This window comes from Capsicum annuum, chromosome 5, assembly GCF_002878395.1.
Source record: "Capsicum annuum cultivar UCD-10X-F1 chromosome 5, UCD10Xv1.1, whole genome shotgun sequence".
NCBI classification, from domain to species: Eukaryota; Viridiplantae; Streptophyta; class Magnoliopsida; order Solanales; family Solanaceae; genus Capsicum; species Capsicum annuum.
The window spans coordinates 8,386,755-8,409,642 of record NC_061115.1 but is presented as its reverse complement, the minus strand read 5'-3'; the positions used below and the strand labels follow the sequence as shown (position 1 = coordinate 8,409,642).

At 29.6% G+C, this 22,888-nt stretch overlaps 1 protein-coding gene across 1 annotated transcript; it reads left to right on the top strand.

The window, feature by feature from the left end:
- The first annotated feature begins 20,693 nt into the window (after positions 1-20,693).
- LOC107856889 (phosphoenolpyruvate carboxylase kinase 1) lies at positions 20,694-22,622 on the top strand. Its single transcript, XM_016701856.2, has 2 exons — positions 20,694-21,516; positions 21,879-22,622. The coding sequence occupies exons 1-2, from the start codon at positions 20,733-20,735 to the stop codon at positions 21,932-21,934; spliced, it is 840 nt and encodes a 279-aa protein (XP_016557342.2). The 5' UTR covers positions 20,694-20,732; the 3' UTR covers positions 21,935-22,622.
- Positions 22,623-22,888: the final 266 nt, after the last annotated feature.

Sequence of the window (22,888 nt, the reverse complement as noted above, 5' to 3'; positions counted from 1 at the left end):
TCCGGCTCTGCCACCTCCACCACCACCGAAGGCCGGGGAAACGTCACACACCTAGCGAACATTTGCTGTGGCGTGTGTGTGCGCGCATGTGACCTTTGTTCAATATTGAAGAAATGAAAGTTCATATAGTTGATCTCAATTTATTTGCGACCAACATGTAGAAATGTATTTAAGTTGTTTCTGAATGGAATAATATTCATGTGTAATTCTCATCATGTGTTTCTTGTTATGTGGTTGTTTCTCTTTCTTTCCTTGCCATTATTTTCTTGGGTATATAGGCCTATTAGCATCATATAAAATAATATACACTATTTCGTATCAAAAATAGTATTAAGTTTTGTATATATCATATAATAATATTTAGTGTCGCGCCCATTTCGAACCGGCCGAAACAGTCCACAATGTATGGTGGTCGTAGCGATGCTTACTGGTTTTTGAAAAAATTATTTACTTAGTTTTCGAGTCGCCATCGAAATTTTAAGGAAAATTTAGAAAAATCATTTGACAATGTGAAAATGTTGCTTTTAGTCTGCGAAAACCAGTGAGATTCTAAGTAAGAGTTTTGGTTACTCGAGGGAAAGGTATTAAGCACCCCTCAGAGCCTATCCGAAGATAATCCTTAAACTTAGTTTTAGAAAAATATTTGAAAATTATTTATTTTATTAGTTGCTAAAATGGTAATTAAAAAAAAAAAAAAGAAACTCAAGGTATATAAAATGTACCACTATAATATACCATGATATATAACGTAATTGTTGTAAAAAAATATATATGTTTGTCAAAAATATGGGAAAGGAAAAATTGTATTTTATATACGTATTAAAAAGTATAAAGTTTTAATTCTATAAGAAAATATGTTTGAAAGTATATGACGCTAAAGTGGAGGAAAGTATACTTTTGTCTATAAAATAAACATTAGTATTTGTATATTCAGAATTGTATGAAAAAAAAATGTAAAAATTTATTCAATGGTGATTTTCAATGGGTTTGAACTACATAGGAAATAAAGTAATAGTAAAATGTATATATATGTGATGAAGTTGAAATGATGCGTGAATGACAATAGTGATAGTAGTAGTGAAAATTAATATTAACAAAAAAAGTAAAATGATAATAATTGTAATAAAATATATCTTGTATATGTTAGCATGGGAACCCATATATACCTTATTTTTCAAAACCTATTAAAATTTGAGATGAAATTATCAAAAAAAAAAAAAAAAAAACGAATGTTAGAATAGATAACGCCAGAATGTTTTGGATCGATAAAGAATTATCTTTTAAAAAAATTGCAGGTGGCCCTCTATTATTGGTTTGAACTTTCGGACCTGAAGCAATTGGATGGGTTTGAAAACTTGGACGTGCTCGCAAACCTACTGAGAGTCGAAACTCCTGATTTAAAATTATTAATGACAATATTTCAAGAAATCTTTATTTTTGTTTGAAGCAATCTAGAAAAAATGATGTTGTCTACATCTAATTGCAAAAGGTTGCTTCTTTCCTGGGAACTCAAAAAAAAATAATAGGTGGTATTTTAGTCCCGTTTAAATCAAGTATAATTGTAAAGGGAAGAAGCCATCCTACTCGATTCTTAGTCATAATTCACACACAAACAAATACTAACAAAGAAAACAATACAGACTACCAGAATGTTATTTTAGGATGTAAGCGTATATGCATATATGTCAATACAAGGATATAAAATTTTGAGGAGAAAAGAAAAAGAAATGAGACACGTGAACACTTTGATGCGAGGATTGGACTGCTGGACACGAGCATTGCTATGATTTGGACAGAGGTAGAGTTTATTCTCAAACTCCAAGTATACTCCCGAGCGTACATGTAAAAGTAGAGAAAGGAAGATAAAGATTAGTAAGACACTTAAAGCTTTAATGCGATATCAAAGTGTAAAGAAAAGATAAAAATGTAATTTACAATACTAAATTAATATAGTACTTTGAGATACAATATAAATTTAAAGACAGACACAAAGTGACTATGTTCTTCAAATCAAAGTTAATTGTTCAAATATCAAGATCTTTTCGCGCAACAAATCGTTCAAAATTTGAAAATCAAAGGCTGAAACGGACCAATACCCCCTTAGATTTGGACGGTTCTCGAGCATTAATCACGGATTCGAAATAAATTTTAACTTTTATATCAATTTGGGTCTGTTTTTGCTGCCCCCGGTGGAGTCACGGGTTGGGCATGGCTTGAATAGAAGCATAGAAAAATAATTAAAGGAAAAAGAGCAAGCCAAAATTGGGTGTCAACATTTAGGGTTAATCAAAAATCATATAATAATATGTCACGTAGATAGTCAATAACAGACCGAGAATCTTTGGTGATACGGGCTAACTGATCTTGGAGACTGATAATTCCAGTGTGTGATTTGTTGGCGAAGGCAATGTGCACGGATTCCCATGCTTTGTTTGCCATTTTGGTTGTTGCAGCAGTAGATGCAAGTGTAGATTTCACCGATGCCAAGATAGCATTCTGAACAAGCTGATCTTGGCGAAACCATTTACTATAAGCTGGATTAGGAGTGTTTTCATTATTTTCTGTAAGTGCGGTTGGAGGAGCAACAATTGTGCCATCAAGATGACCGAAAAAGTTCTGTCCGTGCATGAGCATTGACAACTGTGTCTTCCAGGTAGTGAAGTTGTAGCTGCCTGTAAGTTTGATGGGTAATTGAGATGCAGGATTAAACTGCACGATGGTAGTATTATCTGCATTAACAACAATGGCTTTGGTGCTGCCGGTAAGTTTGATGGGTAATTGAGATGCAGGATTAAACTGCGGTAAGTTTGATGGGTAATTGAGATGCAGGATTAAAGGTAAGTTTGATGGGTAATTGAGATGCAGGATTAAACTGCACATGCCTGTACGATGGTAGTATTATCTGCATTAACAACAGTGGCTTTGGTGGCCACTTTTTTTGGCGTGAGGCAGTAGTTAGGATTGGAGAAAAAAAAATTGTGATCGTATTCGTGTAAGCTTTAGAGCCCTGATACCATAAAGCAACTACTGCTGAACAGTGAATGAGAAGGTCGATGGTTTATTCATCAGTTAATGGAGAATATATAGGCTCTAATACAACATTGAGTCCTAAGGTAATACAACAGCTAATTGCACTCCTAAAGTGATACAATAACTAATTACAGTTGTACAATTAGATAACTAATGATATAATTACAAATTATTCTCGTATATCTCTTTTACAACCGATATAAATATTATTGGTTTACAATATTGGGTTATTGGTTAGCAATCTTTTAATTAGTTTGATTTTCAGTTTTAAGGTTTTAGTTAATAGTTAAACCGATAACCCAACAAGAATATATAAAATTATATTTTTATTCAAAATTATATAATATTGGCTTTAAATTTTAAATGCATAGCTTATTGTCTTTTGTATTTCTCAAGTTGTTATCTTAGTTCGTGTAATTTGTATAGACTTTATACATGAAGTAAATGTAGAACAAATGGAAATAAGAGAAAGTAAAAAAAATTAGAAAAATATTTTCTTATTGGTTAAACCGAAAATCGAACTGATAAAGATCAAAATTAATTAATCAAAAATCGATAACGAATATCTTATTGATTCTAGTATCGGTTAGCATATTTACAAATCGAAAATCAATAAACTGAACCGACAACATACAAAATCTTATCCAACCTACCAATATGTACCAAAAAATAGTAAAAGATTATATAGGAAAGCTTAATACATAGTTTACTCATCGAGCAAGTAGCTAAATCTCTTACAATGGTTCTCCAATTTTTGATATTTTAAATATTAAAAATGTCATTAATCATATTTAACCATCGTATTTTTTTAGTTGAATGTCATTACGGACATCTTTAATAAACTCAACCCATTTCAAGCAGGTTCGGTCAAGAATTTGGTCCGATTTAGAATGAGTAGGGTCCTAAATAAATCGAAAATTTGATTTTCCGTAATAATAAAGGGAAAAAGGTGCAGAAAAAATCTATGCTTTTGTGAAATTTACAGTTACGTATTCTAAACTTTGCGGGGGTCCTATGACCCCTCCTGACTATTTTAACCGGCATATATTTGACACTTGGACCACTGCGTGTATTTCACGCACATTAAGCGCGTACGAAAAAATGTATGATAAGGGGCAAAAATATGTCAGTTAAATATGGTAAAAAATAGTCTAGGGGGGTCATAAGATCCCCGCAAAGTTCAGGATGCGTAACTACAAATTTCGCAAAAGTACAAATATTTTTCGCACATTTTTTTCTATAATAAACCGTAGAATCTAACAACACAAATTTGGATGACCATGAAAGCTAATTTTACCCTATGTTGGATGACGTTAGAAAGACGAATCAAAATTGAGTGGCATGAAGGTCAATTACTATAAATTGAGTAACCATTCAAAACATCCAAATCGAACCAAAAGCTATGAAATTTGGGTACGAGTCTTTTGTTGAAACGGAATGACTTTCTTCAACTATTGACTGGACGGACATCTTGTTGGATTAATTTTGGGCAAACAATATAAATTCCGACAGTTTGGAGTTTAATTACAGAAAATTTTGACATTTTACATAATTATTGAAAATCTCATTTTTGAGTCTCTCGAGATATATAATTAGCTCCCGATACATCTAACGAAAATATTTTTTTTCTTTGAAAAGATACATAATTAGCTCCCGATAATTTTTTTCAATTTTAAATTTATCGAGATACATAATTAGCTCTCGATATATTCAATAAAGTTACATAATTAGTTGAAATTTTTGTAATTACTTTATAAGGGTAGAAATTTCTGTAAATATGGCTAGGGTGTATAATCTTTCTTTAACACAACATTTGTTCTCAACTAAATCAGACCAATAAGATATTGGGCTGGTCCATTAAAAACTCTTTTCCAAATACCCAGTCCCATGTTGAACTAGTAGACATTATCAAGAGATTTACATAAATAGGATCATTTCACGCTGTCATTTAATTTTCTGAAAATTATATAAATACACAATTTATGTTTTCAATATTATAAAAAATTTCAACTCTCTAAATATATTATAAAAATCCCAACATATACACAGAATGCTATGTATATGTCGGCTATGTTATGTTTATTAATAGGGAGAGAAAGTAAAGTAATTAAAAAAATGGGAGAGAGTGTAATTACTTCCAAAAGAGTTGGTATTTATGTTATTTATACTTTAATTTTTGACCCATTTAACGTATGGCAAATCACAATAAGTTTAGTATAAATATTCCTTAAGGATCGTTAGGAATTATGATGAATGAACTTGCCACAAACTCCAGTGAATCACCAGAATTTGAAGGAGAGCCTTGGAGTAACTGGTAAAGTTGTTGTTATATGAACAGGAGGTCACGGATTCAAGCCTTGGAAACAGCCTCTGGCAGAAATGCAAGGTAACGCTGCGTACAATACACCCTTGTGGTGGGACCTTCCCTGAACACTACGCATAGCGATAGCTTTAATATACCGGACTACCTTTTTTATCTTTTGTAAATATGAGTCATACCGAACCCAAAGGAAAAGAAAATATAATCTCACTAGATATGAGTATATGCTGAATCTCATTAATAATATATTACAATCCCTCCACTGATTACAACATCGATTAATTTAAATTTGTATCATGTAAAATCTATTCAAGTTAAGCTCTCCTAATAAAATATTTTCAACATTAGTGCTCAATTCAGAACCTTTAATTAAAAGTGAATAAATCACATCTATCTTACTATAACCTTTATTGGTATATGGGATTAATTCTAAAGAGAGACATGAGACAAAAAGTGAGATGAAATTGTAGAAACATAAGTCAAAAAAAGGAGTATACACTAGGCTGCCAAGTGCTCAACGATTTTCAAAAAGGTTGAATTTTTGTCTATAATTTGCATGGAGAAATATGGTACTATATGAGTTGCACATCATTACATCATTTTCATCTCATACTATACAAGAAAAGTTTAAATCATATTTAAATTATATAAATGACCTATTACATATCTTAATTATATAAAAATGATATTATTATCTCTCCGCAACCCCCATTCTAAGGTACGTGTGTTATACTTATTTTAGGCGCGTCCAGCTTATTAAATAACAAAAATAAACGGCTAAAAACATTAAGGAAAAAGGCATCATTTCCACCCCAAACTATAATGGAAAAGTCGAATCCACACCTAAACTATATAAATGACCTATTACACACCTTAACTATAAAAAAGTGATACTTTTTACTGACATGATGCTGACGTGGCAGCACATATAAAACACTACACCACATACAAGTGGTGGTAGTCTGACAGGATGTAAATAGTTTCACTTTTTTATAGTTTAGGTGTGTAATAGGTCACTAGTATAATTTAGGTGTGACTTTAACTTTTCGGATATAATTTGAAATGAAAACGATGTCTTTTTCATTATATTAAATTATTAAAATAAAATACCAAAGCACATGATGTACGTTTTCTCAAATGTGCAATCACATGAAAACTAATTCACCTAATCACTACTTTATAAGTACTCTTACCTCTATTTTTTTCCTCTACTTGCTTATCCTTTTAGTCAAATGTATGCCTTCTAGAAACACTCAATAGGTATATATATTCTCTCCATCTTAAAATACTGCGACAAATCCAGTATATAATGACCTAAGTTATCAGAAACCAATATATCTAACCTATGTCAACAACAACAATAATATACTTATCAAGTGGGATCTGGAGAGGGTAAAATATATGCAGTTCGTAATATTATCTCCGAGATAAGATGGAGAGATTATTTTTAATAAACCCGACTCACAACAAAAACTACAGTCTATAAAAAGATATAATATAAGAACATGAAACAATCGGTAGTAAAAAAAAATGACGGGTAATAACAGAAACAAGACTACCACAAAGTAATAATTATTATCCAAACACTATATACTATCTTTTTTATAATTATGGTGTCCGATTCAACTTTCGAACACCTCAACTGATCCAGGAATGCATCACCTTTCACCAACAATAAATATCAGACTACTCTATCTACTAAAATTAGAATAGATAGAAAGATATTCACTAGCGTTTTAAAACTCTATATTAAGACATTTTTTGAAATGTATGTGTCAAATCTTTTCATTTCTTTTTAAAAAGTAATAATTTATATAACCAGACACCATAAATGACATGTTTAGCATGCTTAACTACTTTCTCTATTTCATATTAGTTGGTCCTTTTACTAAAAATATTTGTTTCATTTTAGTTGTCCAAGTTCTAAAATTAAGAGAAATTTATTATATCTTTTCAATATTCCCCTATCATTAAATGATTATGTGAAGTATAAATAATCAAATTTATATTTTCAATGCATAATTCATAGGATTATTTTAGTAAATTAAATCTCTATTAAATGTTTTCTTAAGAGGAGTGTCAAATCAATAAGGTTCAACTAAAATGAAACGGTGGAAGAAGTAACTTATTTGTAGTCAAATGTATTAATTACATCTAGACAAACTTCAAATTCAGACAGATATAAAAATGGTTCTTGGAACTACTAAAGCCATCAATGACTATGACTAAAGCAAAAAAATTATGGCCATTTAGGAAAAAAAAATAAAAATTAAGGTTTCATAAAATATTAGTATGAAGCAAAGAGATATTCAAAGAACCATACACATGCCCACATGGGCTAGCAATACATAAAGTCAATTTACACAACTTACACATAGAGACCATAGAATGGTGTACTTGTAAATTATCAATTATTTCCGCCCAATATTCGATACTCATATTACGTTACAATCGAACGAAATATAAATTTATGTTGAAAAATTTCATGGATTAAAGCGTTTTCTAACAAAGGCGACTCTATACCGCGACGACTAGAATCTGAAATCTCTGATTAAAAATAAAAGAGTATTTATCACTCCACCACAAATTTTGTTAGAAATTGCCAAGTCATTATTAGATAATTGCTAATTTTCGATGAAATAGTATAAACGAATATAATCCATCAAAATTAGGTTCGTCAGTAATGTTTCTTTATAATTGTTCATTATAAACTGTTTATCAACGAGCTAAATTTTGTCGATATATTGATAAAAACATTAGTGATTTGTTAATAGCCGGTTCAAAATTTATTAAAGTGCGTCCTCCAGAATCTTTCCTTAATTAAAAGCTTTAATAATTATTATTAAAATGCTATATAAAATAACAAGTTTTAAAAAATTTATAAATATTATAATATATTTAAGATTATAATTTTTAATATTCTTGCATTCTTTATTGTATTAAACTTTATCCAAAGTCAAACCATGCATATGACAACCAAAAAAATTGAATAAAAAAATAGCAAATTAATTAAGCACTTTTAGAAATTAGTTGGTTGAATATAAGAACGAGAGATAAAATGCTTTATCCACACTTATGATACCCACTAAATCATCTCTAAAATATACTTATCATATAGTAATATAAGTAAAATATTTTACATTATTGGCAAAGACCACACTCTTTGGTTGGTGTTCACGTGTTAGTTTGGCCCCTGCACGTATAATAGAACAAATACTAATTATTTATATATAACTTACGTAAGCCATACAACAACATAATTAATTTATTAATTTGCTTTTATCCCTTTAGTGCGTTACACATTATTATAAGTTTTGTTAATTTTATAATAAACTATAGTCAACATGCCTGAACCTAATTAGCGTAAATTATGCAACCAAACTTTTTTGGACGGTTGGAGACTCTTTTATTATAATTTTTTGTAATGCTTGGTCTACTTATTTAAGCACTACTTGCTTATCGTTATAGTCAAATTAAATGAGTGCCAAATAATCAGTATTTATGCCATAATTTTTTATTTTTTATTTTTATAATTGTGGGGTTTGGACTAACTTACATATATTTCGATTGATATCATGAGATATCTGTCACCTTTCGTCAGTAACAGGTACTAGATAATTCTGATCATCAATGACTAGGATCTACAAGAAGAAATCATGACCTATAGTATTTTGTCTCCGTTGAATGTTGAACCTAAAACCTCATGATTCTTAACCAAATAAATTATACACATTACATGCTAAACTCAAGGGAGGGCCTAAGTGTAATTTTATGATGTTTCGACTCTCGTTAAATTCAACGTAAATCAGGTATAATTATATTAAAAAATTAATATAGGATATCGAAAAACACTCTAAAACCCAAGAAAATAGTTGGATACTTTTATATTTAGACGAAATCTTAAAATTTTAAATATTAATATGTGTGTTAAATCTATCGAACTATCAGACATCCATAATTTTTAAATTCTGAATCCGTCACTAATTGGATTTGTCCAGCATCTAGAAGACACCAAACGTTTGAATGAAGCAAAAAGATTCCAAAAACTACTCACATGGGTACATCAAGACAACTTATAAAACTTCCAAACAAATTAAAGTAATGTACTTCTTTCTTTAATATTTTGCTTTTAAAAAAATAAAGTAGTTGCATGAAGTACATTTTGCTAAGGGTCCATAATCCATGGGCAGAAGGAATCTCATTTCATTCTCTCTGATGAACATCACATGGTACTTAATTATAATTTTTCAAGTTCCAACAAACCAAAATAAAATTTAATAACTACAATATGGATATTTCTGGCTTATTGTAAAATAACTCATCCAATTAAGTTAAATTTGTATTGACTAAAATTCAATTTCAAACCTATTCTAAAAGAGCTTCTCCACCTTTGATTAAGTAGGTAAAAATTTACCTCCATCATATGTTTGCACCAAATTATGCAAATTTACCATATTTAAATACTTTAATGAGGAGGAAATGTATCTTAATTAGTCATGGTAAAGTGCTATAAGTTTACGTGCAAAATTATAAGTATATATCATGCATTCATTGATTTGATTTAAATAATCTATGCGAGTAATAAATATTTATACCAATAACCAATATCAAGAAGGCAAAGTAACCATTTACAAAAGTTATATGCCACTTATCTCTTATATTAAGGGTGAAGATATATCTAAAAAAGGCAGCGCGATGGACTAAAGTTTCCATCATATACAACAACAATAAAAAAAAAGAAAAAAAATTAAAAGAATTTAATCACAAAAAATTGTTGTGCCCAGTCTTAATCTTGCAAATATTGGATGCAAATGCTAATGGCATTGACATTTGGACTTGTCATCTCGTATGATGTTGAAATTGTATTTTTTTTTTTTTTTGTCCTTTTTTAACAACAAAGAATGACATAGTAAAATAACATAGGTCGAATCAACATATCTAAGTATGGTACTGATATCTAATGGAAAAAATATTAATGGTTAAAATCAAGATAGCTTATCAAAATTTGCCCCACCAACCTAGATTTTTCTTTCTTCAATTAAAAAATTGACAGCTCCATTTGACTAACCACATGGGATGTCTAGTGTTGTCAATTTAATTGTGTTAGTTCGAATTCTTTAAAATTATCAGCATATGTATTAATGTTTCAGTACAGGGCTCGATTAATTCAGACTTGAATTAAAAAAATCATTTTGAAATGTATGTAAAATGTTCCTTGTCTTTATACGTTCAGTTGTTTACCGATAGAATTTGTTAACCGCTAAGTCCAATCTTTTTTAGTAGTGATTGACATAAACTTTATACTCAAAATCAATTTGAGTCTCAATCTACGTAAAATTAAGAACAAAAAAATACTTATCGCTTCATCAAAACTTTAGTGGAACAATATTTCTACACACTTGTCATCATGAATTAATTGAGTAGTTAAAAGTTTTATGTTCATCAAGAATATGCCAACAAATATAGTAGTTAGGCATGCAAACAAAGCAAAGCACATAATTATGATGCTTATGATAGCCGACGTATAATTCGATGACTCTACACTCTTTACCACCATGTGTTTTTGGTGTCGTGATGGAATTGCTCTACGATTAATTAGAAGTCTCGAATTCTAACTCGAAGTATGAAAAAAAAAAATTGTTGGGAGCGAGGTATCGCTCTATGAATAGGCCTTGCAATGCGTGATACAGATTAGTCGGAACTCCAATTATGCGAATATCAATACCGAGTGAGAGAAAAAAAACAACACTTTACAAATTCTACAGATATATTTGCGTGTGGATTTCATTTTCTTGAGTAGTATAAGTCACCAAATTTACTTTGGTTTACTTGTTGCTGATGAGACGACGCGGAGCCAGGATTTTCACTAAGAGAGTTCACAAGTGAACATATGAACTAACCAAAGAGGGTTCGACATCTACTATATATACATAAAAAATAATTTTAACCGTGTATATATAGTATAATTTTTCGTCGAAGGGGTTAGTGTAGCTCCACCACTGGACCACGCAATTCTACCTATGACTTCAGATAATTTGTTTAAAATTTTGGGCATTGATCTTCTCTTAAATTTGCTGAAGGTCTATCAAAAACAATTTTTTTTTACCTCTAAGATTATATGTTTTACCCTTCTGGGGCCACGCTCTGTGAAATTACACTAGATAAGATATTATTGTTGTTGTTCTTTCTAATATTTAGCACCAAGCTAAATTATTTATCATACTTTGGACACCATTAATATTTATTACTAATCTTATACTTTTCATCCAAATTTATTCTCTTGCCTAATTCTGAAATCCTTACATACAAAGTCAAATAAGAATTTTCCCATTTCCATGCAAATATGTCAATTATTGTACGAATAACTTTATTCAAGATAATTTGTGTCCAAGCTTAAATGTCCATTCGATAAGATATTAAGACATGGAATATTATCATATGACAAAATAATAATACAAGAAATATCTAAAATCTCATGGTTCTTGATGTACGGCAGGTTATATTATTAGGGCCACTTAGTGGAAAAAATAATTGGGACCATAATACCATCTTTTCATTTTTGTTTTTTGGTCTTGGTACCTCTCACTAGTGTTACTTTTGCACCACTTGTGATTGTGGGGAGTGTAATAAGCGGAGTCAGAATTTTCATAAGAGAATTCACAATATACGAAAAAATTAAAGGAAATCTCAATTCATTATTTATATATGAAGTGTAGTTTCTTGGTGAAGGTTAGTTAAGTATAAATATCATTAACAAAATATTTTAGATTCGAGTTCTAATAATAAAATTGTTTTTGATAAGAAGCATGATTTTAAATTCTAAAGTAAGACTTTTTCGTACGTATAAAAATTAATCGAATCTCAAAATGAGTACCGATAAAGTACGTACACAACTTTGTCATGCTTCCACGTCTCAATTTCAAACTCCTTTTTTTGGGTCCATTTAATGTACGTTTGTTAATTGTTGACATTTTTTTTTTCTTACAAAAAGAAAAAGTAGGAAACAAAAAAGAATAACTTTTTTTTTCATTATAAGAAGTGTTTGTATTTATAAAAATTGGAAAAGTTTCTGTGGGGACAATTTGGTTTAAAGCATCTCCAAAGATTAATATCAAAGTCCTAGTGTAATTTTATGCTTCTTCCCATCTTTTGTTTTTGGGGATTCAGATTACTTAAATTTTGACTAACATTTTAAGATACATTTTTTCATCATATTCATATAAAAAGAATTGTAACTTATAGTATCTTTCGTAAAGTTTGAAACATCTAATTTTAATTTTAAAAAAATTAAATTAATCTAATTTAATTTAACTTTTAAAAAAAGTCAAATTAAGTACTCTAGTCAAACACGACAAGTAAAAATTAACGTGAAAATAACACCCATATATATTCAACTTGTGTGTCCTAGACTAACATAAATTTGGCAACCTAACTTTGGACTATTCTAGTGGCTCAGTTTAAAATTTTATAACACTATTATAAGAATCCAAGTACTCTTTAGGAGAGTATAACTAAATTCAAATTTTTTACCAAAACAAAATATCTCCTAAAAGCCTTCCTGATGAAAAATCATCGAAAATTGTGACGGAATGAACAAATCAATTAATTTTAAAAATTTAGTGTACGATTGAGCCCTAGTCGAATAAACGAAGTTTTGATGGGGCGTGGTTCTTCTTTCAATGGATCATACACATTATAAGTCTGCATTAATCGAGGCCTCGAGAACCCAAAATTGATACTGAACATCGAGTGGAAAAAGGAGGGAAACTACTGGAAGAAATTGACAATATTGCTTTGTTTGACTTATGTGGAGTTAAGCATATTATCAAAATATGCCTTTCTTATTCTTATTTTAGGTTCTCTTCTTTTTTCATTGTTTATTTTTTTAGTCAAATGAGAAGAAAATGCACTTCCAAAAGAATTCCAAGAAAGAGAAAATTCATTTTGAAACAATTACACAGAAACATGAATATTTGACTAAAAAGAGAGTACTTTTACTTTTTATAGGTTATGATAAGAAATATGATCAAGATAATTATTAGTTAATGAATAGGAGCCTATGTTTTATAAGAAGTTTCGAATTCGAGTAATAGGAATGCAAAAGAGTCTAATAATGAGTGCTTTTATTTTCGATGAAATTTTTATCATATAAATTTAAATTAATCGAGTTTCAAAATAGATATCACGAATTACTGAATGGGAAAAAAGAAAAGACTAACTAATCTATGATTAACTATTTGAAACGATATACTATTATATACTCCATGCTTTATAAGTAATTCTACCTCTCATTTTCTAAAATCTCTAATTAATAAAGAAATACTAATATAGTTGTGTTTGCTTATCATATTAGTCAAATAAGACTGTTCTAGCTAGACAAATTTAAATAAATATAGGTCTTTGAAATACTAATTACAAATTAAGTTATTATGAACCATCTAGAAGACATGTTAACGTTTGAATGAAGCAAAAAAGATTCTGATATTTTTTATTATTTAATGAAAGTCTCAACTGTGAAGTATGTTCATGGTTCGATGAAGTTTAAAAAATAAATAATTTTTAAAAAAATAATTAATTTAATATGTTTTAATATTTGTGTAGTTATAAAATATCCAAAACTTGACTTATTATGCACAACAGTAATACTGTAATTTTAGTTATCTAGCGTGTTTAAAATCATAAGAGTTAAATAAAAGTTTTAATATATTATATATGTTCAGTTTAAATTGATATGTATTAGAGTTTTCATTATGTCTACTCCAATGTCATGCTCAACTAAACTAATACCAGCATGTTTAGCAAAAATTTTTTGAAATTGTTTATCTTTGAAAAATAAATTTTCTCATAAGTGCCTCAAAAAAGTAATTTAAGAGTACGTAGTAGCAGTTCATATTTGAATAATTAATTTGTTTTACTGATTTAAGAGCAATAGTTTATGTTAGATCGAGGTTTCAATAATCTCTCTGTAAAAACTACTATTTGACCATTTATTAGGATTCTCAAAAACTTTATTTTCCACAAAATTGACAGAAATACCTCAATTCCTTAAAATAAACAAATTTTCAAAAAATTAAACACCTTTAAAAATGGCATAATTTCAATCCAAAATGAGATGAAATGGAATAAATACTAAAGTTAAAAATCAAGAAATGTTGCTCATGTGGTTCATATAATTAATGTGGGAACCAAGTAGAGATAGCTTATCAAGTGTTCCAAAGGGCAATAAGTCTATGTTAGGTTAATATCAGTGTCACTTTCTTCAAAATCAATTTGATTTGATACGTTACATAACAGATCCTTTTCGTTTTGATGTTTGATATTCATTTTGAGGTCTTTTTTACTTCAAATTTAAATTAAAAAATCTCACTTTAAAAGATAAATCATTTCCTATTTGAAAAAAAAATGATTTCATTTCCAAACATCAAATTTAAAACTTCTAACCCAAAGCTTGAATCAGAAACATCTGATTACCACATTGGTTGTCATTTGTAAATGATAAAAAAAAGTCACTTATATTTGCTTGCAAGTCTCATATAGTATAGTTCATTCAATATATTCTAGAATTTTCTTATTTAATTTGTTAAAAAATGTTCTTTTGATTTGAATCAAATACTAAACAAACTAAGGTAAATTTGACGAAAGCTATATATAAAAAAAAATGTTAATATATTCTTGAACATTTCTTTTCATTGTTGTTTTTAGAGATGAAATTTTAACCTACTCTTGAAGCATCACACCACTTTTGATATTGTAATTTATGAGATTTAACAAGATTTTCTATTGATCTGACTAATTTGAGTTCTCGTTAAAAGATAATACTTATCATTTTCAAATCTCAAACTTGAAAATTCAAAAAAGTAATAAAAGGTTACTTATCTTATCACCATAATTTTTTATGATGGTACTATTTCAAGTGTGAAAACAACAATGTAATTATCACACATAATAGCTCATCACAAGATAACTTATCAAAGATTATCAACCCCCCCTCCCCCCAACCCAACCATATTCTTGATATATTTTTGATTGTGAATGAAAAAAAAAAAGATTGCAACATTTGGCCTACCACATGGGTTTAGAAACTTTTAGCTGCGCTGTCAACTAATTAACAGGTGCAGGTTTTTTTTTGAAAGAAAAAAAAATTATAAATAATTTTTTATATAATTATTTTAAAAGGTACGTTATTCTATTCGAAATTTCAAATTAAAACTTTTTAATAGAGGGATCTTAACCATCCCATAACTGGTTGCTACCATAATTGAATTTACTACTAGTATACCCAAGTCCGTATAAGCAAACTACCACTCCATTCCTCAATCAATGTGGGACTTTACCCACTCTAATACCCCCTCATATTCAGGCTCAACTGACACTGGCGCGTGGATCGGGAGCTCAAAACGGGGATGGACTTGGCTCTAATACCATGTAAAGAATAGACTTTGGGCCTAACTCAACCTCAAAAGCTAGCTCAAGAAGAGGAGGATTGTCCAAGCCTTATAAGGAGACCAAGGACCCTTTCTTCTTCCGATTTGGGATACGTAACACTTCCCCGCATGTCCAGGCTAACTGGAGCGTGGACAACATAATACGGGGCTCATCATCGGTGAACAAAGATTTGGAATGGGCCTGATTTTGATATCATGTTAAAATTGGTCTTGGACCTAACTCACACCCCAAAAGCTAGTTCAAGTGGTGAGGATTACCCAAGTCCATATAAGCAAACTACCAGTCCATTCACCAATCAATGTGGGACTTTTACCCACTCCAAATAGAAGAAAATGATGCCTAAACATAACTTAAGTAATTAATTAAGTAGTACTATTTAACTATATATAAAAATGATGATTATTTTCAATGACTAGTAAATGGAATATTAGTTTATTATTTATTTGTTATGCATATTATTTAATTTTGGGGGCTTTTGACAGCCGATTTATTTAATTTTCGTCAAAAATTCATGACTACATAATTAATTCCACTTTTAACACATTCTTAAGGAGGGGTGGTTTCATTTTCTTGAATAATAGAAGTCACCAACTTTACATTGAGTTTTTTTCCCCCTCCTTTTGAGAAAGAGAATTAAACTAACAAGAAACTTTAGTTTGAAATGAAGAAGAAGAAGAAGAAATGCTAAAAGACATTGACATGTGGATATCGTTTACGCCGATATTTTTGACTAAAGATAAATTGGTTAAATTATTAACTGTCGAATTAGTTTTTCTGGAATTATGACTAATAGAGACCACTTAGTTTTTAATCGAGGGGTGATAAATGTATAGCTACAACATTCCTCTAATATCATTCAAAAACCATTAATTATAATTCACAGAGAGTTTTGACTATCATTAACTGTCGAATAAGTTTTTCTGTAAATATGAGCAATACAAATAACCCAATTTCTAGTCGAGAGATGATAAATGTATAGCTACAACATTTCTCTAATTAATATCATTAAAAAAAATTTAATTATTATTCACACAGAGACTTTTGACTAAAGACAAATTGGTTGAATCATTTATTGTCGAATTAGTTTTCTTTTGTAAATACGAGCAATAGAGACCACCTAATTTTAGTCGAGAAAAGATAAATGTATAGCTACAACATTTGTCTAATATCTTTCAAAAAAACCTTAATTATTATTTCTTTCTTTTCATTATATGCTACGTCAATATACTTTTCTTCTTAATTTGTTTAAACTTTTAAATTTTTCATGTTACTCTTAACTAAACAATTTATCTACGAGTTTCAACTTTTTTTTTCTTTTGTTCTTTCTTTTTCATGCTCGACATGTTAGGTCCACATGGTGGAAAATAGGAGTTATTTGGGACCATAATTTCTTTCATATAGTATATAATTTTTGGATTATTTGTGCAATTTATTTGTTTTGTCAATTTCTTAAAGTAACGTACACTTAATTTTCCAATCTTCCACGTCTCAATTTCTAACTCCTTTTTTTTGATCCAGCGAAAGTAGTTCGTTCAAAAATTATTTTAAACGTCAGACGAACGTCTAATATTTTATTTTTAAGATTGAGTAATATATAATAAATACTATATTCAAATTGAACTTTTTTGAAAGGATAATTTTTGAAAGTTATATTTGCACAGCTTTTGAAGTGACAAAATCTACGTAATTAACTTTAAAAGGAGAAATTTGCTTAAATCAATCTTAATTAAAGTCTCTTTATTTAGAAAAAAAAAAGAAAAAAACAAGATATGTGAAATCATACTACTCTCATAAACAAAATTACACAAATATTTTCAAACCTTAATACAGAAAAAAGATCTTTGCATTAAAGTTTTCTAAAATTATCACTAGGTTTTTGTTCCAATATGATGATGAGAACAAATACTTGGAAAAGTGGAATTAGCTTTATGATATTTTCTTATTAGTCCTAATTATGCAAGATTAATAATCTAATGTTTTCTATATTATCTGAATCAATTGTTCTTTTATTGTTTATTTCTATAAACACACTTATAAATTAGGTTATATATTCTAACAAACATCCAAGTTGTCAGTAAAAATAAATAAATAAGATTAGGGATAATATATACGTGATATTATATATCAATATTCCTCAACACCATTTTATCAGTTTACTAATTGTATAACAGAAATAGATGTCCCTTAGGAATATTGAGGACCCAGCAGGTGGAAATTAATAGGAGATTGATTCTTTTCAAATTTAATTAGAATAATTATGCTAAAAATTCAATTGCAAATTGTCAATTAAAGAAGGAAAAAGAATATAAGTTTTAAGATAACATTATATACTGTTACATCCCAAGATTCCTATACATTATTTTAATTTTAAACACATTTAATATTTCATTCATTTTATGTGACATTATTTTCTTCGTATAAACCAACAATATTTTAAAAAAATATTTCATTAAATATTCGCAATCATAAATTTTGTTTGTATGAGTTCGTTCGCGTTGTCAATCCCAAATCTAAATAAAGAAGGAGAGAGTTGTCGAGAGTCTATCAAAAATAGCTTTAGATATCACCCGTTAGATTACACTAAATTGATTATTGTTGTTATATTCTCATAAATATTAGACCATGTTTATAAATAAAAGAGTAAGCATCCAGTACCCTGAATTATGGTCAAAGTTGCTACGACACACTCCAACTTCATAGGGGTCCTATTACCCCGTGAAGTCAATTTTAGCGTATTTTCATCACCCTTTATTTTTCGCTAACGTGACACCTTTATTACATAAAAATAGGATCCATATCAAAGGTGCCACGTCAGTTAAAAAGATGTTATATCAGCTAAAAATATTGACAAAATTATGCTAAAAAAAATTTCAGAGGGTAATAGGATCCATGTGACATCTTTATTAGATAAAAATGAGGCCCACATCAAAGGTGTCACGTCAGTTAAAAAGATGTCATATCAATTAAAAAGATTGACAAAAATACGCTAAAATTTTATTTGGAGGTAATAAAATCCATGTGAATTTAAAGTATATCATAACAAATTTGATCATAATTTAGGGGATACTAGATATTTTACTCTAAATAAAATAAGAAGTTCTAAATTACAAGCAAGGAATGAAGTACTTAAATTTAAATATTGCACAAGCATATTACAAATTTAATTTTATATACTAGCTACACCAATAGCAACAAGTCCCATGTTGAGGGATTTAACCTAATTTCCCAAAAAAAATTATTTTAAACAAATAAAAATAATTTTCCTTTTCAATTTCGTACGTAATAGTCCATTTTCATGACGGTTCACAAATATTTATATGCATGAAATTGAAGAATGACACAATTGCTTACGTAGTCAAGTTTACTAACTAGTAGGGGTACAAAATATATAAAAAAAATTGGTTTCAATTTTTTTTCAATTGTGAAATTTAAATAGTAAATTTTAAATGTTTTAATAGCAACAACTAGAGAAATGTGGCCACAAAATCCGACACTTTGTTTCCTAAATTTCAACAACAATGAAAATCTTATAAACATTTTTAAAATAAGTAACTTTTAATTAGCTCGAATTCGAAATTTTGATTTGAAACTAATGTTTGTTTATGATATTTCAATAAAACTTCAAATTCATTTAAAATCTTAAATCTTGTTAAAGATAGAATTTCATTTCCAAGTTTAATTTGTGATTTCATTTTTGTAAAATTTAAAATTTAGTCCATAAATTAATAGTTTACAAAATACGATTCAAGAAAAAAACTCTTATAAAAAGTTTCTATATATATAAAAAAAGAATATTATAATTAGATGATATAAGACCAACCTTTTTGCTTTCAAAGATATAAGTGAAAAAATCGATATTATGCAACACAATGAAAGATTTTCGGTTGAGGTTTTAACGTCAACCGCTCACTTAATTTCGGACAATCAAATATAAAGACTCTGTATTAACTTTTTGCAACTTCTTGACTTCTCAAAATGAGTAAAAAAAAAATTAAATTATAAGACACTAAAAAAACGAAGCTCTAACTACTTGATGTCTTACACGTCTTCTTCAACCCTGTCGAAACCCCTAATTAATTGGTATCTGTCTCTATTGACTAGCTTTTATAACTACACAAATATTGCTAGTTCTAAAGAAATTCTTTCCCTGATAAAAAGGAAATTCTTTCCCTAATAAAAAGGAAATAAAAGAACAATCCATCTTATTGAATTATCTTTCTCCATCTGTCCTCCAAACTATATCATGCCTCTAAATTATTCGAATATTCTATTTCTTTTCTATTTCCAAAAATACCCCCATCCTATTTGCCAGCTCACAAGACCCAAAAATTGAGCTTCTAAACCTTGAATAGCTTTTATTACCACACACAAATAATATTAACTACTCATTAAAAAGATTCTCTTTCTCCATCTTCCACCAAATTACTCCTACCCTCTGTTTTTAACTGTCCACATTAAGTACTTATTTATTTATATTCATCTTATTAATAACTATTTAATACTCAATATAATTTATAAAATATTAAATTTATTATAACTAAAAAATAAGATAACAAATTTAGTTATATTTTTTATTATTTTTAAAATATACTTTCTTCGTCTCATATTACTCAAAATAGTTGTCATATTTAAAAAATTAAGTATTTTTTTCAATTTTATTCTTATTTAATGTGAGTTTAATAAGGTCATATAATTTAATTTATATTTTTAAAAATTTCTTTTAAAAGATTGTGTAAAAAATCAATGAGTCAAGTAATATGGGACGGAGAGAGCATGAATCGAAAAAGTAATATACTAAAACCGACTCTAAATTATTCGAATATTCGATATTTTCCTATTGCCAAAAATACCCTCCTCACTGTTTTTCCTCTATAAATACACCTCCTTTCCCTTCCCAAACCCCCCCAAAGAAACCAACCAAACAAAACCTTAAAATATGTTCCAAACATTGAAAAACGATTTCCAAATTTGTGAAGAAATTGGCCGTGGTAAATTTGGCACCGTTTACCGTTGTGAATCTCCGGTGACCGGAGAATCCTTCGCCGTCAAAACCATTAACAAGAATCTCCTCGAAGATTCCATCGACCGTGAATGTCTCATTAAAGAGCCTAAGCTCCTCCAAATCGTGTCTGGTCATAACAACATTGTTCATCTACATAAGATTTACGAGGACGATAACTTTCTCCATATGGTAATGGATTATTGTCCCAACAGCGATTTATACGACCTTGTTTCTGCTGGATCATTACGTGAGCCACAAGCTGCTAAGATTCTGAAACAAGTTGCATCAGCTGTTCATTACTGTCATCACATGGGCGTTGCTCATCGTGATTTGAAGCCGGATAACATACTGTTCGACCGTAATGGTAGTGTGAAGTTAACTGATTTCGGATCGGCTGAATGGTTCGTGGGATGTGAAGGAAGCGTGATGAATGGGGTTGTTGGCACACCGTACTACGTTGCACCTGAAGTGCTGTTAGGTAAAGAGTATAATGAGAAAGTGGATGTGTGGAGTATGGGAGTTATTCTGTATATTATGCTCTCTGGGGTTCCACCTTTCTACGGTGAGACTCCGACGGAGACATTTCAAGCTGTTATTCGAGGAAATTTGAGGTTTCCTACGAAGTTATTTAGGTCTGTTTCGAGTGAAGCGAAGGATCTGTTGAGGAAGATGATTTGTAAGGATGTTTTTAAAAGATATTCGGCTGAACAAGTACTCAGTAAGTACTCTTTTCTCTGATTTGTACTTTGTCGTCTTGTCTAGTTTATGTGGTACAGATAGAATGTTGAGATTCAGAATCTTTAACTTTTGCCCAATTCTTTGGGTTTTATTTAGTTTTGGTCTGTCCCTGTTTTTTTTGGTTGTACAAAAGATGAATTTTTTTATGTGATGTTTAGTTGCTATGGGGCATTATAGAATGTCTTGGAGCTTAAGTTTTAGTTTTTGATTCTTTTTGAGAGGTATTTGGTTATGAAAATTGTGGGTATTTGGGAAAAAGTAGTTTTTTTCTTTTTGGCCCTTCATTTATACTATGATTTTTGGTGAATTTGAGCTAATTTTTATGTTGTTTGTTAATTTCAGGACACCCATGGGTGATTAATGGAGGAGAGACAAGTTCAATGGCTGATCTAAACTGAACAAGATTACTGGTTTTGCTCTACGTTGCTCAGACTATCCAAAATTGTTTCTGTACCGGTGTTAGATTCTCCAAAATGCACTACTTTGACAACATTTTTGAAGCGTCCGAGTAACATAGGTTTTGCTAACGGTCCTATAAATACCAGCAGTACTAATCTGAGAAGCTTTTGCTGTATATACACTAGACTATGTCACCAGCACCAGTATGTTTGAAGATTTGAATGGTTACTATGAAAAAGGAAGAAAATGAAGAAATTTCAACTTTGTCGTGTCACCCGTGTCAGATCCTTCAAAAATGTACCTCCTTTGAAGAATCCGGCATGCACCTTAATACATTTTTGAAGTGTCCGAGGAACGTAATAATAACTATACTCAAGGGTCTACAACAAGGGGGTTCCCTCTTTTAACATTTTTCTCCTTTTGAGTTCTTGAATGTTGAGTTGTGGAGAAGAATCTTATGAGGATAATGAATCTCCTACTACTATGTATTATGAGGAAAGGAAAAAAAAAAAAAAAAAGAGTTTTCCAACTATGTATAATTAGATAATTTTCCCACTTTTTATGTGTTTTTGGAATATGAAAGGTTGAGGAAGAGAAGGAAGGATTTAGGTGTGTTAATCCTTCAAGTTTTGTTTAGAGAAGCAATATGTATTTATGTACTAATAAAGTTTGCTTCTTTTCGTAGTACTACTATGGATCTTTATTATATCTTCTATAATATTTGTGTCTTGAAGTACCATCTTTTCTCAATTGTTGCTGAGAAATTGCAATTTCTGCTGTACTGATATGAATCTTGAATTGTTCATATTGAAAGTATCCCACCCACCAAGCTGCATAAAATAAAAATAGTTGGCCAATGTAAAATATATGTATAATCTATGTATATATCGTGTATAACTAGAGTATATTAGCTATACATAACCGGAGTATAAACTATGTGTAGTGATTAGGAA